Source organism: Hemiscyllium ocellatum, chromosome 14 (assembly GCF_020745735.1).
Source record: "Hemiscyllium ocellatum isolate sHemOce1 chromosome 14, sHemOce1.pat.X.cur, whole genome shotgun sequence".
Lineage (NCBI taxonomy): Eukaryota > Metazoa > Chordata > Chondrichthyes > Orectolobiformes > Hemiscylliidae > Hemiscyllium > Hemiscyllium ocellatum.
Window position 1 is genome coordinate 41,313,848 of NC_083414.1, and position 22,276 is coordinate 41,336,123.

General features: G+C 41.3%; 1 protein-coding gene across 1 annotated transcript in view; it reads right to left on the minus strand.

Annotated features, from left to right (window-relative positions):
- The window catches only part of thoc7 (THO complex 7), a 29,992-nt gene extending 22,418 nt beyond the window's left edge, over positions 1–7,574 (minus strand). The window contains exons 1-3 of the mRNA XM_060835196.1: positions 7,480–7,574; positions 4,509–4,626; positions 75–202 (exon numbers count right to left, since the gene is read on the minus strand). Of these exons, the coding sequence (XP_060691179.1) occupies positions 75–202; positions 4,509–4,626; positions 7,480–7,519 (286 nt within the window). The 5' untranslated portion in view covers positions 7,520–7,574. The remainder of the gene's footprint in view (positions 1–74; positions 203–4,508; positions 4,627–7,479) is intronic.
- Positions 7,575–22,276: the final 14,702 nt, after the last annotated feature.

Consider the following 22,276-nt stretch of genomic DNA (forward strand, 5'->3'; position numbering starts at 1 on the left):
AAACTAATCAGTGCCACATGTTTACCATTACAAATATACCAATCTCACAGTACCACTATTAAGATTTTTCTTACCTATGTCTTTTGATATTTTCTCATAATTCAGCATTTCCCGCAGATTCATATCATACACAAGCAAAGTTTTTCCCATAGAGAACTCACACTGCCCCAAGGTACCAAGCATGCGCTGGTGTTGGCTATACCTAGAAAATAGTATAACGTATTAAAACACAACAGTCAATTTTCATGCTTCCTAGTGAGATGTGCTGCTCCTTTAAAAAGCCTTTGTTATCCTTGTTTTTCTTTCAGGTCAGAGAGATGCAGGTTCCGAAATATCTGCGATTGATCTAATTGAAGAAGCTTTTAACTTAAAAAACTTGCACAATGAAAGGGGAGTGGCCAGTTCTCCTAGTTCAGCTTTTGTCTTTGTTTTGGTTTGGTATTTAGCAAGCAGTCAGTTGTGAAGCAGCTGGACCGAAGGAAGGTCAATGCTGATCCTTCCTCTCTCTAACATTTCTCCTGCTAGATTTTCCCTTTTTTCTGCAAAGGGGCATTTATGGGGCTTGTAGTAAGTATTAGAACAACATCATTAAGTTGGGATAATCTGTTGGGTTTTTGGATAGGTTAAGTTATGCTTTTTCTGTTCTCTTTTGTTTGTGTTTCATTTGGTAATCTTGCAATAAATTCTGTTTTGTTTAAAACTAAGTGGTTGGGCCAGCTGCATCACTCCTGGACTATCCACTTTATTCCTGCTTAAAATAACTAGCAAAGTTAGGGTCCAGGCTACTTTCTTGAAATGTGTTGAGGGGTCTGGCATGGTCCATAAGAACAGCCACTGAACAAAGTGCTGTCATGAGTCGCAGATTATGACCGTCACTGGAAATTCCAGAAGCACAATTTTATATTTCACTTCAAATAGAAGGTCAAAACCCAAAGCTAAACTTTTTATTTCACAGTATGGTTATTTTATGAATAGCTGAACCAACAGAAATCCAAGGCTTGATCAGTACAAAGTTAGTTGGAGGCTATAATGGTGCCCACTTGAGCAATTCATTAAAGGATATCTCAAGTCAAGGAGCCAGCAGAAAATAGTTCAAAAGAGAAAAGTAGCAAAACAAGTCAACATCAAAACTACAGCCAAGTATAAAAAGTTACAATTATGTTTATTTTTCACAGCCCCCCCCTCCCCAACCAAAATCAACACTAATTCCACAACTATCTCCAAATAACGCTGTTTACTGCACAGGGGATAGAATTTTAGAATAAAGGGATTCTTTGCTACAGTTGTATAGGTAATTGCTGAGACCCCATCTAGAGTACTGCATTCAGTTTTGGTCTACTTATTTAAGGAAGAACATAACTGCATAATAAATTAAAAGAAGATTCATTCAACTGATTCCTAGGATGAGGCAGCTACTTCCAAGGCAAGGTTGGACAGATTTGGCTTTTAAGCAGAATGAAAAAATGATATAATTAGATAGAGAGAGCGTTTAACAGGGTGAATAATAAAGGGATGCTTCACCATCTGGGAGAAAACTGGAATTAAGAGACATAATTGAAAAATAAGGGTTCTTCTATTTAAGACAGACAAGTAAAAACTTTTCTTCCTCTCTCAGAAGTTCATGCATCTGTGATATTCTCTTGCCAAGAGAGCAGTGGAGGCAGGATTATTAATGTTTGTATTTTTAACTAATTAAGGAATCTAAAGGTATCGGCATAGATGGGAAAATCAGACCAGTCGCAATCTGATCAAATGGCAGAGCATTTCAATAGGTCAAATGGCCTATCCCTGTTCCTAAATCATATGTTCATAAAATTGCTATGTTTCATATCTAAGTTCATGAAATACACATTTCTGTTCAGTATTTGTTAACAACATTGTCAAATAGCAATGACTAACGTTGTGTTTAATGTTTCAAGATTATTCTTAATGATCTGTTCCAGGTGAAGTACGTAAATGTTTAAAACAAGTTTCAGTACGATACTTTGACCTGTACTAGGAGAATTTACAGTAGTAGCAAAATGAGAGAAAAATTATCGCAAACCTCATTTCAAAAAAGGATGTGAAGACAAAAATAATCTTAATTAAAAAAAAAGTTTAGAATGATCATCCTTAAAATTGCTACTGGATAAGATTAAAATCTACAGAGAATTTAGGAGTTTAGTGAAGCAAGTCAATAAATCTAAGCATAAACGAAAGGAAATCATATCTAACAAAATGTAATAAAATCACTTGGTAATTTTAAATCAGTGGATAAGCATTGTGCAATGCACGGGGGCAGGAAGTGAGAGAGATCCTTTATTTTTAAAAAAAGCCTTATTTTATAATGGACTCATGCCAGGTTTTAAAACAGCTACTAACAAACAAAGGTTGAGCAAATTGGCTCCTTCCAGAAATTTCCAACAATTACCAGGACAAAAACAAATTCATCACCTCCTGGAATGTGACGCTCCTTGTGCTGCATGGACATTCCAGGCAGGCTAACACAAAGGTCTGGAAGTTAAGATGTCTAGCTCTACAACAGACAACTGAAACCCAATATTGCTTGACTTGGTTTGACAAAAAAAAGGGTTCTGACACGGGAACATCAAAACCAGCTCAATAGCAGAGTATCTCAACCAAAAGCCCAGTCCTGTTACTGAAAATATCAGTTTGTTTGAACCACCAATCATCCAGCTATGACTTTTGCTTGTAAAGGTATAGTAATTCCAGGCTTGGCTAGCACCTGCCTCTGATCTCAACATCTCTCAAAAGTCTGACTTGAGGGAAATAAAACTGTCTTTATCTGCAAGGTAAACCAAGTCCCAGCTTACATCTTTTTCTGTAAATTAACTGCTTGAGTTCCTGTGGAAGGAACTTGTGTGCACAACCAGCTGAAAAAACCTCAAGTAGAGGCTGACCTATTGGACACACTAATTCATGCAAATTATTTCTGAAATCTTTGACCTTTATTAATTTGCAATTTCTTTCTTTGTTGAATCAATATGCACATGAATGCTGGCATCACTTACATCACCTCTTTTATCATTTAATCAGTCCTTCTTTTTGGTCGACCACAAGCCTTCCCTTAGGTTCTTTTCCTCCCCTCCCTACCTCTAAAAATAACCAACTACATTGCTAATATTTACCAGTTCTGAAGATAGGGCACCAATCTAAAATGTTAACTCTGTTTCTCTCTCACTCGCTAAGTATTTCAAGCACTTGCTGCTTCTGTTCTTGGATAGTCTACTTAAGAACACTGGGGAGAATCAGGGAACTTGTGCATCAACTAAATAAACATCCAACATGACAAGGTACTCATTTGTCAGTGATTAATATAACAAGTTGCGCATTCATTGCAACCATTTAAGGAAGAGCTGCGGGTATTGGGGAGCATTTCCCCACTAACTGCTGGGCTTTTTTTTTAAGAACTTCTTTGATGGACTTTAGGCGTCAGAAGAATACCCCATCCTTTTTTTCCCTTCATTGGTCTATAACTTTTTTCTAGCCTTTTCCAGGAAATTATACAGTCAACTAATCTTTGTCAGAACACACAGTAGTTGTGCCACACTATTAGAGACAGGCCCACAACACAGGTTTAATTCCCATACCAACTGAGGTTACAATAAAGGTCCTTCCTTCTCAACCATTCCCCTCACCTGCAGTGTGGGGACACTCAGTTTAAGTGACCACCAGTCATTTCTCTCTAAAGACAGCAGCCCTACAGTTCTGGTAGGACTATGGCAATTTTGCCTTTAAACAACATTAGTATAGACATGCACCAGCTGATTCTTTCCTTTCTTTGTTGTTTGGATGCACAGACAAGCTCTTCATAAAATCAGACAGCTCAAAGAAACATTGGATATTATTAGCTAGTCTACAGTCAGGAAGTGTTAACAAATGAAGAATTTGTCACCCAGCACAATAGGTTCATAATGATCATAAAGGCAGATAGACAATTTAATGCACGGATGGGAGGGAATATCATCTGATTCAATACTGGAAATTAATGATAGCAGTACTGAAATGGACAATGAAAATAGAAAGTGCTGATAAATTCAAATTTGTTTAAATTACGTGGTACTGAAGTGGCAATAGTTGTCTGCATAAATAATAGAAAATAAAGTATTCACCAGCAGAACACTGAAATACTCCACTTATGCCCTTTCCTAAAATAAATTTGTTTGTGACAACCAATTAGATCAATACAAGGAGATAGTCCTTTTCAGAAAAATATGATGTTCGTACTCTCAAAATACTAGATGAATTATCATTTGTATGAGTGTGGACAAATATACCTTAAATACTGCAAAGATTATGAAAATAATTTTTACCAATAAAAATATACAAAACGATTTAGCATTTAAATTGAACAAATATAGTTAACTGCCTATAATACTTGTGATCTCACACTCTACAAGCATAAACTTCTACAAATTGTCTATTATAATGTAACCTTTCCATATGTAGCCCTTTTACTAAGAGATGATTATTAGAGATGCTCATCTCAAGTGAAACTAATCACATACCCCTCCTCTTGAGATCCTGAATTACACCATTTAATGAAGCTTTTTAGTAGTAGATTAATACGTCGATCATCTCCAGCGCCATCTCCATCAATTAGAAGCCGCTTACGTATAACTTCATCTAAAATGGAATAATTGAGATAATAATACTCATGTTTTCCAATCACATCGGTTTCAGATTCCCCAGTGTAATAAGACTTTACATCACTCAAAACATTTGTAAGAATTTGTTTTTTTAAACTAATGAGGTCTCATCATTCCCAATATATCATTCATGAAATTAACCACTCGTACAGAAGTCTGCTTTGTTGTTTTTCACAACTGCATGATCCTGGCACACAGATTAAAATACGCTAATAAGACTTTCAAAAGCAAGAGTCAGCTCAACTGCAACTTACTATATCACAAAAAATTTTAAACAAAATTCATTCATTTCAGAGCAAACATAGTTAGCTTAGAAGTATTTTGGACAAAAATGCTATTTGGGACGATTTTTAAACAAAGTAGTTCAGTATATGGGCAGAATTGGCACTTACATACATGCAAATTAAAGCCAAGATGACTGTATACAATATATTAACTCAGCTAAGTTGCTTGACAGTACAGCACCAATTTGATAACAGAGAAGGTGTTGCAAATCCATTTTTTCTATAGCCAAGGAAAAAATGTACAAATCTTTTCATTCCAGTGCGACAACATGGCAGCTCAGTGGTGAGCACTGCTACCTCACAGTGCCAGGCTCCTGGGTTTCATTCCATACTGGGTCGGCAGTGTGTAGTGTTTGTGCATTCGCCCCGTAGCTGCCTAGATTCCCTCCAGGTGCTCTGGTTTCCTCCCACAATCCAAAGACATGCAGGTTAGGTGGATTGACCATGCTAAATGTCCATAGTGTCCAAGGATGTATAGGTTAGACATGGGAAATGCAAGGTTATAGGGTAGGGGCTTGGGGTGGTGTCGTCCCGTTCCCCCCTCAGTTGAAGCAAAATGCTCAGAGACACAATATAGTTTTACCTCCTCCGTCTGTATTCTAGACCCTGGAGGGGGGGAGAGAGAGAGAGAGAAAACGATTGCCCATATGCAGAGACATGAGTTCATAGTCTTCTCTCGAACAGCAGTTTCTCAGTGAACTATATAGTCATTTTACAGGAAGAGCATCCAGATAAGGTGATATACATATCATTTCGGTGACCACTACAAACAAGTATCAATAGCAGAGACCAAGCCCTTCACTATTATACAATGAATGTTCTTAACCTTGTTAACCGGATTCATGGATACTTTTCCCCTTGTTAGCTAACCTTGCATACTAAATGCTTCCAATATTGTTAAATGGCTCTACATAATGACTGCTTTTTCACCTTGTTAACCCATTACCTTTGCCTCCAGCACCCCACTGTTAACTCTAAGTTCTTACCTGATTTGAGTCATGCTCAGTTGAACCTCTTGTTTCACGAAACTCAGAACTTAACTCTTCTTCCCTGTCTGCTTATACCCTATACACATTCTCAATGGGAAATGCAATCTACAGGAATAGGGTAGGGACGTGTCTGGTGGGATGCTCTTTAATGGACTCGATGGGCCAAATAGCCCATTTCCACACCGCAGGGATTCTATAAAATGTTAACTCAGGACATAGGAACATTTAGCCTTGACCCTGTTCAACTATTTAGTGAGATCGTGGCTGATTTGTGACCTAATTCCATATGCCTGCCTATGGCCTATATCCCTTAATACTTCTGCTTAACAAAAATTAATCTGTCCCACATTTAAAACTAACTGATCCACTATCCACTACCATTTGTAGAAGAGAGTTCCAAACATCTATCATCCTTTGTTTTTAAAAATGTCACCTAACATTTCTCGTTAAGGTCTGGTCCCAATTCCCAAAACATGTCCCCTGGTTCTAGACTCCTCCCAAACAGTAGAAATAGTTTATCTTTATCAACCCTAGGAAGGATGCTTTGGCCCTGGACTTTACAAGGATGAAACCTGGACTTCAGGTGTTCAAGTTATGAGGACAAATGAGATAAATTAGGCCTTTAAGAACCTGAGGAGTAAGGCTCAGTGAGCTATACTTCTCTATCTAGCTCAATGGAGTGGTGTCAGAAATTATGAACACAGGATGAAAGATTAAGCTGCAAAGACATAACTTGCATTTATGGAAAATACTTAATGTATTAAAGTGTTGCTTTTAAACACCAAGTCACAAAGAGTTAACTGGGCAGATATCCAAAAGCTTGGACAAAGAGGTAGGCTTTGAGGCACACCTTAAAGGAGTGTGGACAGGTTCAAGGAGGAACTTTCATAACCACGGGCCTAGCAACAGTTTAGGGCACTGTGTTCAATCGAGGAGTAATTAAAATTGGACATTTGAGAGGTGAAACAATTTGGGAGCGATGGAGGGCAGAATTTCCCTCAACACTACCAGAAATTGGGAATGGGTCAAAAAAAACTAGAGCTGGTAGACCACATCAACTCTGCCCTTCGCATATGTAATAGAACAAATCCTTCTCTCCCTATTGACAGTAAATGTTTATCTAGAAAGTGCGGGCGTCAGGAATGGGTCCAAAACAGAAGAGTGAAGGGCCCACCGACCACACACTGCGCTTCTCCATTCTCACTGACTAAGGCCTTGTGCTCTGACAGGGTCCCCGCTCCACTCCCACCACAGTCAGCCACTGTGTCCCTTTAAAGCTCCATTATATAAGGAGCCAGTTAACAGGAACACAATCCAAGCCGCTTCCCCATAGTTACCGAGCAAGCCCCACCGACCGGCAGAGGCCCCGGACTCCCGTCGGCACAAACTACAACTGGGGACGGAGCCGAGCCCGGCCAGCCGGCCGCAGCAGACGAGCCGATTCAACAATGAGAATTCCCGCCTGCCAACCCAACCTAACCCAGTACCTGGGCCTGTGTCCGGAGGCCAGGCCTCAGGCCCCGACAGCGGGAAACTAGAAAAGAATCAAAACCGTACCGTCAGTGACCGACATGGCGGCTCCAGGCCGGGCAAACATCAACCGGGCACCGGGGGAGGGGCCAGTCTCAGGGGGTGGAGTCAGAGGATCCGGGCCGGAGGGTACGGAGGTGGAGTCAGTGTCAGTGGGGGCGGGGTGGAGGGGTCAGAGCGTCAGGGGAGGAGTCAGTGTCAGGGGGTGGGTTGGGCGGGAAGGAGAGGAACAGGGGGAGGAGTCAGAGCGTCAGGGGGAGGAGTCAGTGTCGGGGGTTTGGGGTGGAGTCAGAGGATCAGGGGGTGGAGTCAGAGGATCCGGGCCGGAGGGTACGGAGGTGGAGTCAGTGTCAGTGGGGGCGGGGTGGAGGGGTCAGAGCGTCAGGGGGAGGAGTCAGTGTCGGGGGTTTGGGGTGGAGTCAGAGGATCAGGGGGTGGAGTCAGAGGATCAGGGGGTGGAGTCAGAGGATCAGGGGGTGGAGTCAGAGGATCCGGGGAGGCGGGTACGGGGGTGGAGTCAGTGTCGGGGGGCGGGGTGGAATCAGATGAATCGGGGTGGAGTCAGAGGGTGGTGTCAGAGGGTCAAGAGTTGGATCCAGAGGTCATGGGTGGAGTCAGAGTGTGGTGTGAAAGGGACTCAGAGGAGGAGTCTGATGGTGAGGAGATGTAAAGAGGGAGGGAAGAGAAAGGGGAGGGATGGGGGAGAGAAGAGTGAGGAGAATTATTTTATTTCATTTATTACTGTCATATGCAGTACAGGCAGATTGTACCATAAAAACTGCATACTAGTTATAGAAAAGAGCAATGTTACAGCTGCAGAGGAGGTGCAAACAATAAATTTGAAATTTGAGAGAAGTCTAATAACAGCAGGAAAGAGCTTGTTGACGAACCTGTTGGTACATGTGTTTAAGGTTTTGATTCTTCTGCCCAAAAGAAGAGGTTGGAAGACGTTATAACTAGGGTTGGAAATGTGTTTGATCATGTTTGCTTTCCAAGGCAGGGAGCAGTGTAGGTGGACTCAATGGTTGGAAGGTTGGCTTGCACGCTGGACTGGGCAGTGTTCACATCTCTGTACTTTTTCCAGTCCTGGGCACAGCAGTTGCTGTACCAAGCCATGTTGCATCCAGGTAAAATGTTTTCTATGGTCAGTGAGATAAGGGTGGCCTGAGTGTTGGAAAATAAAGTTGGTTCCAAGAAATATCATTGGACCAATTAATAGTCAAATAAAGCAATATTGTGTATTGATTGGTAATTGTTGAATGTACTATGTGATCATGGCCTCTACCCTTCTTTAAGAAAAGTATAAAAATGTCTTTGTTTTAAGCCATGTGCACAGCTCCTCTGAGGAACACGGAAGTGTATAAACTCTGTGTTTCTGGATGTTCTGTGCCCATGTGTATGAAAAATAAAGAGTGAAGTCTTAAAAACCAGACCAATTGCGAGTGTTTATTGACCGATCATGGAACAAAGAGACTCCACTGGGAGTCCAGATCTTCAACTTTACGCCACCACTATCTCTTTCCTTTATTCTGTCTGGTCATTGTTTAAGATCCAGCCTACAATGATAGTGTCATCAGCAAACTTGTAGATGGTGTTAGGATGGAATTTGGCCACACAGTCATGAGTGTACAGCGAGGATAATAAGGGACTGAGTACGCAACCTTGTGGATTGTTGCGGAGGAGGTGCTGTTGTCTATTCTCACTGATTGCAGTCTAATGGTCAGGAAGTTGAGGATCCAGTTGCAGAGGGCAGCGCAGAGACCTAGGTCTCTGAGTTTGAAGATTAGTTTGGTAGAGTTATGGTGGATGAGTATGCCACTACTATTCCAGGGTTCATTAGAAAGTGTGTGAGGACTACATGCGAAAGAGGTCAGTTTGAATGTTCCCCAACCTGGAAACGATGAATAAACCATTGCGGCATTGAGGACACTGCATGAATTTTCTTTGGTACTGGGATGATGGTGGCCTTCTTGAAACAGGTGGGGACTTCAGATTATCGTAAGGAGAGGTTAAAGATGCCAGCTCCCACCAGCTCATACACGCAGGATCTGAGTGCTTGGCCGGAGACTCCATCTGGGCCAGTTGTTTTTCATGGGTTTGCTCTCAAGAAGGCTGAGCTGATGTCTGCAGCAGTGTCTGATGGAACAGTTGTGTCTGAGGCTTTTGGGGCAGGTGACACCATTTCACTGACCTTTAGTTTGAAACAAGCATAAAATGCATTGAGTGCATTAAGGAGGGATGTAGTTTTGTCCATTATTCTATTCTGCTTCACTTTGCAGCCTATTGTGTCATGTAGGCCTTGCCACAAATGGTGAGTAAACAGGAGACTGGAAGAATACAGTAAGCCAGGCAGTGTCAGGAGGTGGAGAAGTCAGTGTTTTAGGTGTAAAAGATGTCTGTGTGGTTAGTTTAGATCTTTAGCTTAGTCTGATATTGTCTCTTGGTATCTCTAATGGTCTTACGGAGGTTGTGTAAGGATTTCCTGACAGGGTTTTTTGATTTGAACACCACACACTTGGACTTCAATAGGCAATGGCTCCCTGGTTCAACTATTGTTTCTGGTTGGAGAACATTCAGATTGACTTCTTTGGCTCTCAGTCCTCACCACACTTGCTGATGAAGTGTGTAATAGTAGTAGCATACTCATCCAGGTAAATTTATCGAGAAGGATGACAGAGAGGGAGGAGAAAGGGGAATGACGGTGGGGAAGGGGCAATGGAGAATGACAGAGGGAGGAGTTGATAATAGAATGAGGACAGAGGAGATGGAAAAGGGGTGAGGAGAGGGGCTAATGACAGGGAGGGGCGAATAACAGAGGGTGGGGTTAATGACAGAAGGCAAAAGAAGACAGATGAGGAGGGTGGAATGACAGAGGGAGGGGGATTGGTGATGAGGAAGAGGGTATAACAGCAGAAACCAAAAGGTACAACCAAACAAAATTCTCCCTCACCAACAAGTGATAGTTTGTGCCAAAATGCCTTGTCCCACAGACTAATCAAAAGCTATTGATGGTTATGCTCATCAAATCATAGCCAATATCCCAGATTCTTGATCACTATCCCTGGATCTGTCCAACACGAGCTGCTAATTACAATCTACCATCCTTCCCCACTTGGTAAATCAGTGCAGATCCATGTTGGAAGCCATTTCAAAAATTAATAGCTCTTTATAGTACTCAAGCAAAATAAATGAATTAATGGTATAAATAGCAATTAATGGGTATTATCTTGTTGGCCTTACCCAAACATGGTTTCAGGAAGTCAATGCAGGGAGCTAAATATTCAAGGGTTTGTGATTTTTATTTTAAACGAACAGAAAGGAAATAGTGGTTGCTATTTTTAATAAACAATAGAATAATTACAATCGCAAGAAATTATCTTGAATTGGAAAATATAGACTAGGGACAGGGGTAAACCAGTCAGGCCCTTGAACCTGCTCTGCCATTCAATAAGATCAAAGCCTAACTCCACATGCCTGCCTAGGGCCCATATCCTTTGATACTCTTGTTTGATAAAAAAAATTGTTTATCTCAAGATTTAAATTTAACAATTGAATTGACATCAACCATCATTTGATGAAGACAGTTCCAAACTCCATTACTCTTCATATCTAACGTCTCTCCTGAATGGCCTGGTATTAATTCTTAGACTATGCCCCCTGGTTCTCAAAACTTCAATCAGTGGAAATAGTTTGTCTTTCTCTATTCTATCTTTCCATGTTATTATCGTGAAGACCTCAATTGGATCACATTTTAACTTTACACTTCTAGAAGCTAAAGGCCTAATTTGTCCTCATAATTTGAACTCCTGAAGTACAGATTTCATCCTTGCAAACGTGCACTGAACTCCCTCCAGGTCCAACTCATCCTTCCTAAGGTATGGTACCCAGATCGGCTCACTGTATTCTAATGGGGTTTACCAAGGATTTTGTATAGCTGCAGCATAAAGTCTGCATCACCATAATCCAGCCCTTTAAATATGAAGGCGAGCATCCCATTAGTTTTCTTGACTATTTTCTGCACCTGTTTGTGGCATTTTAAAGATCTATGCACCTGAACCCCTAAATCTCATTGGTCTGGCAAGTAGTTAAATTTATGCCTTCTAAAAAATGTTTATCCTTTTACAGTCCAAAAATGGATAACCTTGCTTTTATTAAAATTCATCTACAACATCGATACAGATGGGGGTAAGATTTAACAAGGGGAAGAAGACATTGATAAGGAGTGGTCAATAGGCACCCTAATAGCTATATGATAGGACAGAGTCTATTAGCAGATAATGAAAGTATGCAAAAAAGGTAGTGCATTTATCATGGGAGACTTGAAATGCCAAAGCATACAAGGCTATGGGTCAAGAACCGGAAAATGTGATTAGAATTGTTAGATGTTTGTCTTTGACTGGCATAAACTTGATGGGCCAAAAAGCCTTTTTTGTGCTGTAGACCCTTATAACTCAATGACAGAAGTGAGGGGTGGGGAGAAGGGCATGGAATGACAGAGAAAGGAAAGACGAGGGAAGGGGGATATGGGGTGGTGAGAGGGGACAGAGAGAGAGTGTGGAAAACAGGACAGGAGGGGGGAAAGAAGGGAGGGAAAGGGGAGAAAAGGGGACAGAGAGAGAGAGAACTATGGGAGGATGAGAAGTGGGAGGATGCAGGAGGGGAGCATGAGACAGATAAGAGTGAACAGGACACTGGTGGGAGGGCAGAGAGGAAAGAATGGAGCAAAACAAGACGGGTTCAGAAGGTAAATGGAAGGGGCGATGAGGGAAAGAGGAAGGGAATGAGCTGGAGTGGAAGAGGAAGGTGTGGGGAATGAGAAAGAGATGGTCATACAGCGGGATTGGGGAATAGGCGGGGGAAGAATGCCATATGGGAAAAGAGAGGTTGGGAAAGGCTAGGTGGAATGAGTGAGAGGGGTGCTGGGGGAAAAACTAGGAGGGAGAAAGAGATGAGATGGAGAGAGGAAGGAGAAAGGAGAAATGGTGGGTGGGTAGATGGTTGAGAGATTTTGGTGGAGGGGGCAGGGGGAACCAGGAAAGGGAGGAGTGGGCAGGAGGTGCGAGAGATGTTCAGGAAGAATTATAAGGAGCGACTAATGTTCGTTAACCTGTAGGATGTGTTGGCAATGATTGCACACCAAGTGGATATTGAGCTTGTACAGTTGGGGCTTGTGTCCACAAATCAATACATCTATAGTCAATGGCACCCTCATCATTAACCTAGTGAAGATTAGAGTGGTGCTGGAAAAGCACGGCAGGTCAGACAGCATCCGAGGAGCAGGAAAATCGACATTTCATGCAAAGCCCTCATCAGGCCCTTGGTGAAGCCACATGTACACTCCACTTGTTTGTTTCAAAGCATAACACATTGGAAATATCTGTTCCATTTGACAGGATCCAACACAAAGAAGTTGATGAATTTCGCCACATTTTTACAGCACTAGCAATGCCACATATATTCTGGTCTGAGACCTGAGGACTGCCTGAATGAATGAATTTCTTTACTCAGAGGGTGAAAGTCTTTGAAATTCTCTGGAATTCTGTGAAGAGTCAATCGTTGAGTATATTCAAGGCAGAGATCAATAAATTTTGCAACATTAAGGGATATGGGAAAACGTCACTGATATAGAAGATTAGCCATGATCTAATTGAATTGCAGAGTATATTCAAGATGCTGATTGGCCTGATCTTGCTACAACTTCTTGTCCATCCTCATTTTGTACAATGTTTAGTCATTAACATCTCAAGGTGTTTAGATGAGGGAAATTTCTGACTTTGGTAGGTATCTTATAGGTTGGAGGAAATATTTTTTACTGCATTAAAATTTTGATATATACAGTTGCTAAATTAGAGTGCATTAGAGTTAGCTTCCTAGAGCAATATGTCATGGAGCCAACCATGGATCTAGTAATGGGTAATGAAGCAGGTTTAATAAATAAAGTTGAATAAATAACTTCAGAGTAAAAGATTCAGAAGTATAAGGAATAAGGTAGGTGAACTTGCAGCGTGGGTTGGTACCTGGGACTTCGATGTTGTGGCCATTACAGAGACGTGGGTAGAACAGGGACAAGAATGGCTGTTGCACGTTCCAGGGTTCAAATGTTTTAGTAGGATCAGACATGGGGGTAAAAAAGGGGGAGGCGTGGCATTACTTGTCAAAGACAGTATCACAGCAGTGGAATGGACGATGGAAGAGGACTTGCCATCTGAGGTAGTTTGGGCTGAGGTTAGAAATAGGAAAGGTGAGGTCACCCTGTTAGGTGTTTTCTACAGGCCTCCTAATAGTCCTAGAGAAGTAGAGGATAATATTGCGAGGATGATTCAGGAAAAGAGTGAAGTTAGCAGGGTGGTTGTTATGGGGGACTTTAACTTCCCAGATATTGACTGGGAGAGCTATAGCTCGAGTTCATTAGATGGGTCGGTGTTTGTACAATGTGTGCAGGATGGTTTCCTGACACAATATGTCGACAGGCCAACAAGAGGGGAGGCTATATTGGATTTGGTTCTAGGTAATGAACCAGGCCAGGTGTTAGACTTGGAGGTAGGTGAGCACTTCGGGGACAGTGACCACAACTCGGTGACTTTTACTTTAGTGATGGAGAGGGATAATCGTGCACCGCAGGGCAAGAGCTATAGCTGGGGGCAGGGAAATTATGATGCTGTGAGGCATGACTTAGGATGTGTGGATTGGAAAAACAGGCTTCAAGAGAAGAACACTAATGAGATGTGGGGATTGTTCAAGGAGCAGCTACTGCGTGTCCTCGATAGGTATGTACCAGTCAGGCATGGTGTAAAGGGCCTTGTGAGGCAGCCGTGGTTTAGTAAGGAATTGGAGTCCCTTATGAAAGGGAAGAAGGCGGCATATGTAAAGATGAGGCGTGAAGGTTCAGTAGGGGCGATTGAGAGTTATAAGGTAGCCAGGAAGGAGCTAAAGAGGGAGCTAAGAGAAGCGAGAAGGGGACATGAAAAGTCTTTAGCTGGTAGGATTAGGGAAAACCCAAAGGCTTTCTATAGGTATGTCAAGAATAAAAGGATGACTAGGGTAGGTATCGGTCCAGTCAAGGATAGTAGTGGGAAGTTGTGTGTGGAGGCGGAGGAGATTGGAGAGACATTAAATCAGTACTTTTCATCAGTATTCACTCAGGAACAGGACACTGTTGCTGATGTGAATATGGAATCACAAATAATTAGAATGGATGCCCTGGAAATATGCAGGGAAGAGGTTTTGGGAATATTGGAAAGGATGAATATAGATAAGTCTCCTGGGCCTGATGGCATTTACCCCAGGATCCTATGGGAAGCTAGGGAGGAGATAGCAGAGCCATTGGCCTGGATTTTTATGTCGTCGTTGTCAACGGGAATAGTACCAGAGGACTGGAGGATAGCGAATGTGGTCCCATTGTTCAAGAAAGGGAGTAGGGATAGCCCTAGTAACTATAGGCCAGTGAGTCTGACTTCAGTGGTGGGCAAAGTCTTAGAGAGAATGGTAAGGGATAAGATTTATGAACATCTGGGTAGGAATAACGTGATCAGGGATAGCCAGCATGGTTTTGTGAAGGGCAGGTCATGCCTCACAAACCTTATTGAGTTCTTTGAGAAGGTGACTAAGGAAGTGGATGAGGGTAAAGCAGTAGATGTTGTGTATATGGATTTTAGTAAGGCGTTCGATAAGGTTCCCCATGGTAGGCTAATGCTAAAACTTCGGAGGTATGGCATTGAGGATACATTAGAGGTTTGGATTAGGAATTGGCTGGCTGGAAGGAGACAGAGGGTAGTAGTTGATGGATTATGTTCATCTTGGAGCGCAGTTACTAGCGGTGTACCACAAGGATCTGTTTTGGGACCATTGCTTTTTGTTATCTTTATAAATGATCTAGAGGAAGGACTTGAAAGCTGGGTAAGCAAGTTTGCGGATGACACAAAAGTCGGTGGAGTTGTGGATAGTGAGGAAGGAAGTGGTAGGTTACAGCGGGATATAGATAAGTTGCAGAGCTGGGCGGAAATGTGGCAAATGGAATTCAATGTAGCTAAGTGCGAAGTCGTTCACTTTGGTAGGAATAACAAGATGATGGATTACTGGGCTAATGGTAGGCTACTTGGTAGTGTGGATGAGCAGAGGGATCTTGGTGTCCATGTACACAGATCTCTGAAAGTTGCCACCCAGGTAAATAGTGCTGTGAGGAAGGCATATGGTGTACTGGGCTTTATTGGCAGAGGAATTGAGTTCTGGAGTCCTGAGGTCATGTTGCAGTTGTATAAGACTCTGGTGAGGCCTCATCTGGAGTATTGTGTGCAGTTTTGGTCGCCATACTATAGGAAGGATGTGGAAGCTTTAGAACGAGTGCAGAGGAGGTTTACCAGGATGTTGCCTGGAATGGTAGGAAAATCTTATGAGGAAAGGCTGAGGCACTTGGGGCTGTTCTCATTGGAGAAGAGAAGGTTTAGGGGAGATCTGATAGAAGTGTATAAGATGATTAGGGGTTTAGATAGGGTAGATACTAAGAACCTTTTACCGCTAATGGAGTCAGGTGTTACTAGGGGACATAGCTTTAAATTAAGGGGTGGTAGGTATAGGACAGATGTTAGGGGTAGATTCTTCACACAGCGGGTTGTGAGTTCATGGAATGCCCTGCCCGTATCAGTGGTGGACTCTCCTTCTTTATGGTCATTTAAGCGGGCATTGGATAGGCATTTGGAAGTTATTGGGCTAGTATAGGTTAGGTAGGATTCGGTCGGCGCAACATCGAGGGCCGAAGGGCCTGTACTGCGCTGTATCCTTCTATGTTCTATGTTCTATGTTCTATCCTATAGAAGTAGTGATCGTAACATGATAGAATTTAATATTCAGTTCAAGAATCAGAAACTTGGGTCAGAAACAATTGTGTTTAACTTAAATAAAGATACAATGAAATTAAGATAAATGTGCTACAGAGAGCTATGGGGACAGAGTACTTGTGTATATCTAAGTCTGAGATATATAGATTTTTGATCAGTAAGGCAATGGGGAAATGGCAGGAAAGTGGAAATGAGGATATGGGATCAGACATAATTGCATTGCATGGCGGGGCAGACTGTAGCCTACTCCTGTCCCTATTTCTTATGGTCTTGAAGATGTTGGCATTGACCTAGGGCCTGATCATTACTTTCCATGTTGGCGTTTAGCTTCAGCGGTGTATTTCCATGTTGATTTGTAACTATTGCAAACAATCTGGCCATATTTGTTCAATAGTCAAGACAGTCCATTTTATTTGAACAAACACATGTGGTCTGATCACTTCATTAGTATATTAGTTAATAGATTAATGAATTAAATTCAGACTGTCTCCATCTCTTAATGAATAAGTTCCTTTCAGCTTTACAAGTTAAATTAACAATCCCTTTAATTCCTAAAGACATGCTGAGGTAAAGCTTTGACAAGTTCTTATGATCAATATGGTCAATTTATATATCTGTCTTTGTAGTACAGTCACTTAACCCTTCAATGTTAGTTTTGGATGTTTAATGTGGTGTGATATAACCATTTTTATGGTTCTTTACCTTATGCTAAGTTATCGTTATTTTTCTTTCTTTTAATTCATTCATGGTATGTGGGCATTGCTGGCTGAACCAACATTTATTGCCCATTAAGAAGGTGATGGTGAGTTGCTTTCTTGAGTGGCTGCAGTCCAGTAGACATACAGTTCCATTAGGGAGAGAGTTCCAGAATTTTGACCCGGTGATGCCACAGGAACAGTGATATATTTCCAAGTCAAGATGGCTTGGAGGGAAATTTAGAGGTAGTAATGTTCCTATGTCTGCAGCCCTTGTCCTGCTAAATGGTATTGGTCATGTGTTTGGAAATTAAGCAGTTCATTTTACTGTAAGTCTTTTATATTAAAGGTTGTAATTTTTTGGTGTAAGATGAACTAAAGGACTGGTTGATTCTTTCAAATTTATTACCTTATCCTCTACTCCATGCTAACATTAGGCAATGTTATATTTCACAAATAACTTCACTACAAATTTGTGTTTAGGACAATTTACTAATTTATAGATTCACTTCCAATAAGCGACCCCTGCTATATGTATCTGATCATTTAATATTCTCACACAATTCAGCTACAGCTTTCAGCTTCACAGGGTGATTATGTAGATTCAGAAATGGTGTTACAGAAATTGCAGCCATCTGCTCAAAGTCTGATGAATGGAGACTGCCTTCTTGTGGAGAGCTTTTGTTGCACACACTGCTGATTTCATAACCTGCATGCAATACATCACTCTCTCCACTCCTTCCCCCGTGGCTAATCTGCATGTAAATGGAGAATGTGAAACTATTTCTGAGTCTCCTGGCATTCTGCCAATCTCTCCAGGAAAGCACTTAATATTAAAGTTGATCAGAGAGTGACGTATGTTGTGCGACAGTCTGTGACACAAATACTGAATGACTCAAAATAAACACAACAGGGCTATGGGCCAACAAGATCAATTAGGTCAGCTTGAAATGTATTAATCTCCTGAAACTGTTATAATTTATATTTGATTACAATAATAAAATAAATTTAATGTAATGTTGATTCTGATGAAAATGTAGTTTACTGAGTTAACCAAGGGTTGGATGGTTTGTTGGAATGCATGAAAATAAATTTAAAAATTGAGTGAGGTATTTGTGATACAATAAGTAAAACAAATTCATTTTGAAAATACTTGAATAAAATTAATTTCCTTTTTCACATAATTTCTGAAATTTTCTGAAGTATAGTTGATACAAAATAGAGACATCAGGTTAGAGCAGAACTGGCTGGGATACATGTATTCTGCAGAGTTAAAAATCACACAACACCAGGTTATAGTCCAACAGGTTTAATTGGAAGCACGAGCTTTTGGAGCGCCACTCCTTCATCAGGTGGGCGTGGAGGACACTATTGTAAAACACAGAATTTATAGCAAAAGTTTACAGTGTGATGTAACTGAAATTATACATTGAAAAATACCTTGATTGTTTGTTAAGTCTCTCATCTGTTAGAATACTATGATAGTTTCACATCTTTCATATGTAAATCACAAAACTTTTTTTAAAAGTTTCATCCTCAGGTTAACTGTAACAATTGGTGTCAGCCCAGATAAGATGTTAAGATGTTGAAGGTGTTAGCCCCCTGTGTTCCCTGTCTGTGCCATAACGTTTAGACTGATTCTAATCTAAAAAGTGAATTAACAGAGTCTAACATGGATTCATGCAGTTTTTGAGCAAAGTACAAATTCACCCCACAAACGTATATGTGTATGTGTACGTGTGTGTCTGTCGGTCTGTCTGTCTGGGGTGGAGGGTTGTGAGTGTGAGAGAGAGTGCATATATGTATGTGTGTGAGTGTAAAGTGTCTAAGTCTGTGAGAGCATGCGTGTGTGAGTGTTAGAGTGTATGTGTCTGTAACAGTGTGTGTGTGTCAGGGGTGGGGGGTAGTTAGTGTCTCTGAGAGAGAGTGTATATGTGTGTGTGAGTGTAAAGTATCTAAGTCTGTGAGAGGATGCATGTGTGAGTGTGGGAATGTGTATGTCTGTAGGAGTGTGTCTGTGTGTGTGTGTCTGGGGCGGAGGGTTGTAAGTGTCTGTGAGAGAGAGTGTATATGTGTGCGTGTGAGTGTAAAGTGGTCTAAGTCTGTGAGAGGATGCATGTGTGAGTGTGGGTGTAGGAGTGTGTGTGAGTGCCTGTGTGTGTATGTGTAGGAGTGTCTGTGTGTGTCTGTATAGTGCAATGGTAGTCACCTGTAGTGTGACATGAACCCAAGGTCCTGGTTAAGGCCCTCCCTATGGGTACAGAACTTAGCTATCAGCCTCTGCTCGGTCATTTTTCGCTGCTGCCAGTCCTGAAGCCCGCCTTGGTGGATGGTCACCCGAAGGTCTGAGGTCGAAAGTCCTGGACCACTAAAGTGTTCCCAAATGGGAGGGAACACTCCTGTCTGTTGATTGTTGTGCAGTGCCCATTCATCCGTTGCCGCAGCCTTTGCTCAGTTTCACCAATGTACCATGCCTCAGGGAATCCTTGCCTGCAGCATCTGAGATAGACAACGTAGGCTGAATCACATGAGTACCTGCCACATATATGCAGAGTTTACTACTTGTAGTAAAAGTGCCTGCATTTGGTATTAGAAATAAAGTTGCTACCAGCAAAATATTCTCAGTTAAACTCCTCAGTAGTAAGTCGGGCCGAAGGATATTATATACACCAGATCATAAAACAAAATTATATTTTGTGAAAAAATAATGTGCATTTGTAAGCTTACCAAAGGATATTATGTACACCAAATCATAAAACATAATTATATTCTGAGAAAAAAATAATGTGCATTTAGGAAAAAAGTTCTTTACTTTCCTAATCTATGTCCTGCCTTGCATATTTTCTCAAGGCTGGCAGAAGGATCTTGCCCATTCCTAGTAATACCTTGTAATCATTGTATACTCACTAAGTACTCATCTTCACTGGTTTTTTTAAAATTTTCGTCAAGGCAACTTCACTAGCTGTCTGGTGTCAGACTGGCAGCGTAGAGGTGAGGGTATGGCAAGGAGGCAGAAAAAGTTTTAAAAGGGAAGTTTTTTTAAAAGATTAATGGGTTTATCCCTCTATAATTAAATTTAAAATTGAGGTCATGAGAAGAATCAGAATTAAGAATCTTCAGGACCATCACCTTCTTGGCATCACATGGTATTCGGGGAGATGGACGTGGCTATTTAGAGTTCCCCTGAGCCCCAAGAAGGCTACAGCAGACAACAGACTCTGCAACCTTAGAAATAAAGGCCATTCAAGGTGAATTGCACCAATGGGTAAAGGAATGGCAGAGTACTGAGTGTTGGGAAGCCAAATGAAACAAACGAAAGCCATAAAGGTGAAGGAGACACTACCCTCCTCATGGTATCTACTGGCAAACAAGAAGTTGCCAGTAAGTGACTGACAAAAAATGACAAAGGAGACAGAATCTCTTTAGAAAAATGGTTACAGATATTTGTGCCTAAAACGCAGACCTCTGTGGCATCATATAATTGGCTATAACTAGCGCACATCCCAGATGACAGATGCCTTCTTTACTGATGATGGACAATACATAGCATCAGATTTGATTAGATATTGTGGTGTTGGGTGATTGTGTTTTGTGCCTGGTACAGTCAGGTAGTGCCCTGCAATACTGTCAGGCAGAAAGAAAAGTACCCCTCTCATGTGATAGCCTCCTCCTGCCACGTACATGAAGACTTCCATCCTCTCCATCATGTTTGCCAGGCTCTAGCTCTGTTGTGCCATCTCCTCTCCACGTGGTGCAAGGGCAAGCTTTGTCACAAATTCTCTCCCTTATGACAAACAGCTGCTGCAGACACTGCTACTGTTGGAACCTGCCTCCATTACTAATCTAATTACTTCCATTGGACAGGAAACCCATCTTCTTTTCTATTAAGGGTTCACTTTCAGAAATTCTAACATACAGTCAGGTTCCCATTGGAAGCAGATTTCTGACACAAAGGATATAGAAAGGAAAGTTGATAGACGAGTACAGGATTGACAGTCTGAGAAAAAATAGACAATAAAAATCTATTACCAAGAGGAAATATATAATTTCTATCCACTCTATTCAAGTCTTTTAGAATTGTTGAAAACCTATCACTTTCAAAGTGAAGTGGGCCAACCTGTCGACCATTTCAAGATTATGTTTGCTTACACGATTCTGGAATACACCTTACAAGTCTTCTTTACATTTCCTCTGATTCTTTGACATTCTCCTTATAGTACAGCAAGCAGAACTGCACACAATACGTAAGTCTGATGCAAGTTTACCAAAGCTATCCCTCATGAATTAAAACATACTGCTTGGTTTTTCTTTTTTTATGTCTCTGCCACCTGTGGCCTTATCTTTCAAAATTAAAGGATTTGTGCTCACGGATTTCTTTGTTCCTTTACATTTCACTTCATTACTGGATTTGTACATTCCACATAATAATGGAGCTCCTACATCTCCTCATCATTATAATCTGCAGTAAGCTTTGTTTGTAAGTTGTTTGTCCATTCTGCAAGTTTCTTAATGTCCTCCTTTAATTGTTGCAGTTGTCGTCAGTATTGACATTTATGCCAGGGGCTTTTTGGAGAAATGTAGCTACTTCAAATCCATGATATGTCATTGCACTCAGGCTTGGTGACCAATGGCTTCTTCCATAGGGCCAACCCTGCCAGTACATTGATTATCACATTGATCCCAGATAATCATGCAGACAGAGTCAAAGGTGTTTTCACTGGATAACACAAGGTACAACGTATGAGAGCGTGCCTGTAAATATATGCCAACAAGAGCCTCACAAACCAGCTACAAACCAAGTTGCATATTAATCGCAAGGAATTTCACTCCATCATTGTGTGTCTGGTCAATAACCAATGACTGTTGACCCTGTAGTTACTTTGGAAGCAAGCAGGATGCCTACATACACAGATGCTCTTAGTTGATCAAGTTTTTCACTTCGCTGTCTCTCTTTGTTATGCCTCACTGGGGTAACAGCTGAAAATCAAGCCCCACTATTCCTAAAGTCATCTCAAGGGCTAAAAAAAACTGAAGTACACAAAGTCCTCAATTTACCTGTCTGATAGACATAGTTTACAGATAGTAAAAATAAACAAAGAATTGCAAATATTGGAAATCAGGAACAAAAACAAAAATTGCGGGAAACACTCAGCAAGTCTGGCAAAATTTGTGAAGATGGAGCAGAGTTAATGTTTCGGTCCAGTGAAGTAGAGTCATCTGCTTCCTCTCCATGGATGCTGCCAGACCGGCTGTGAATACAGATAACACAGACTGGGTTTCTGCACTTAACAAGCC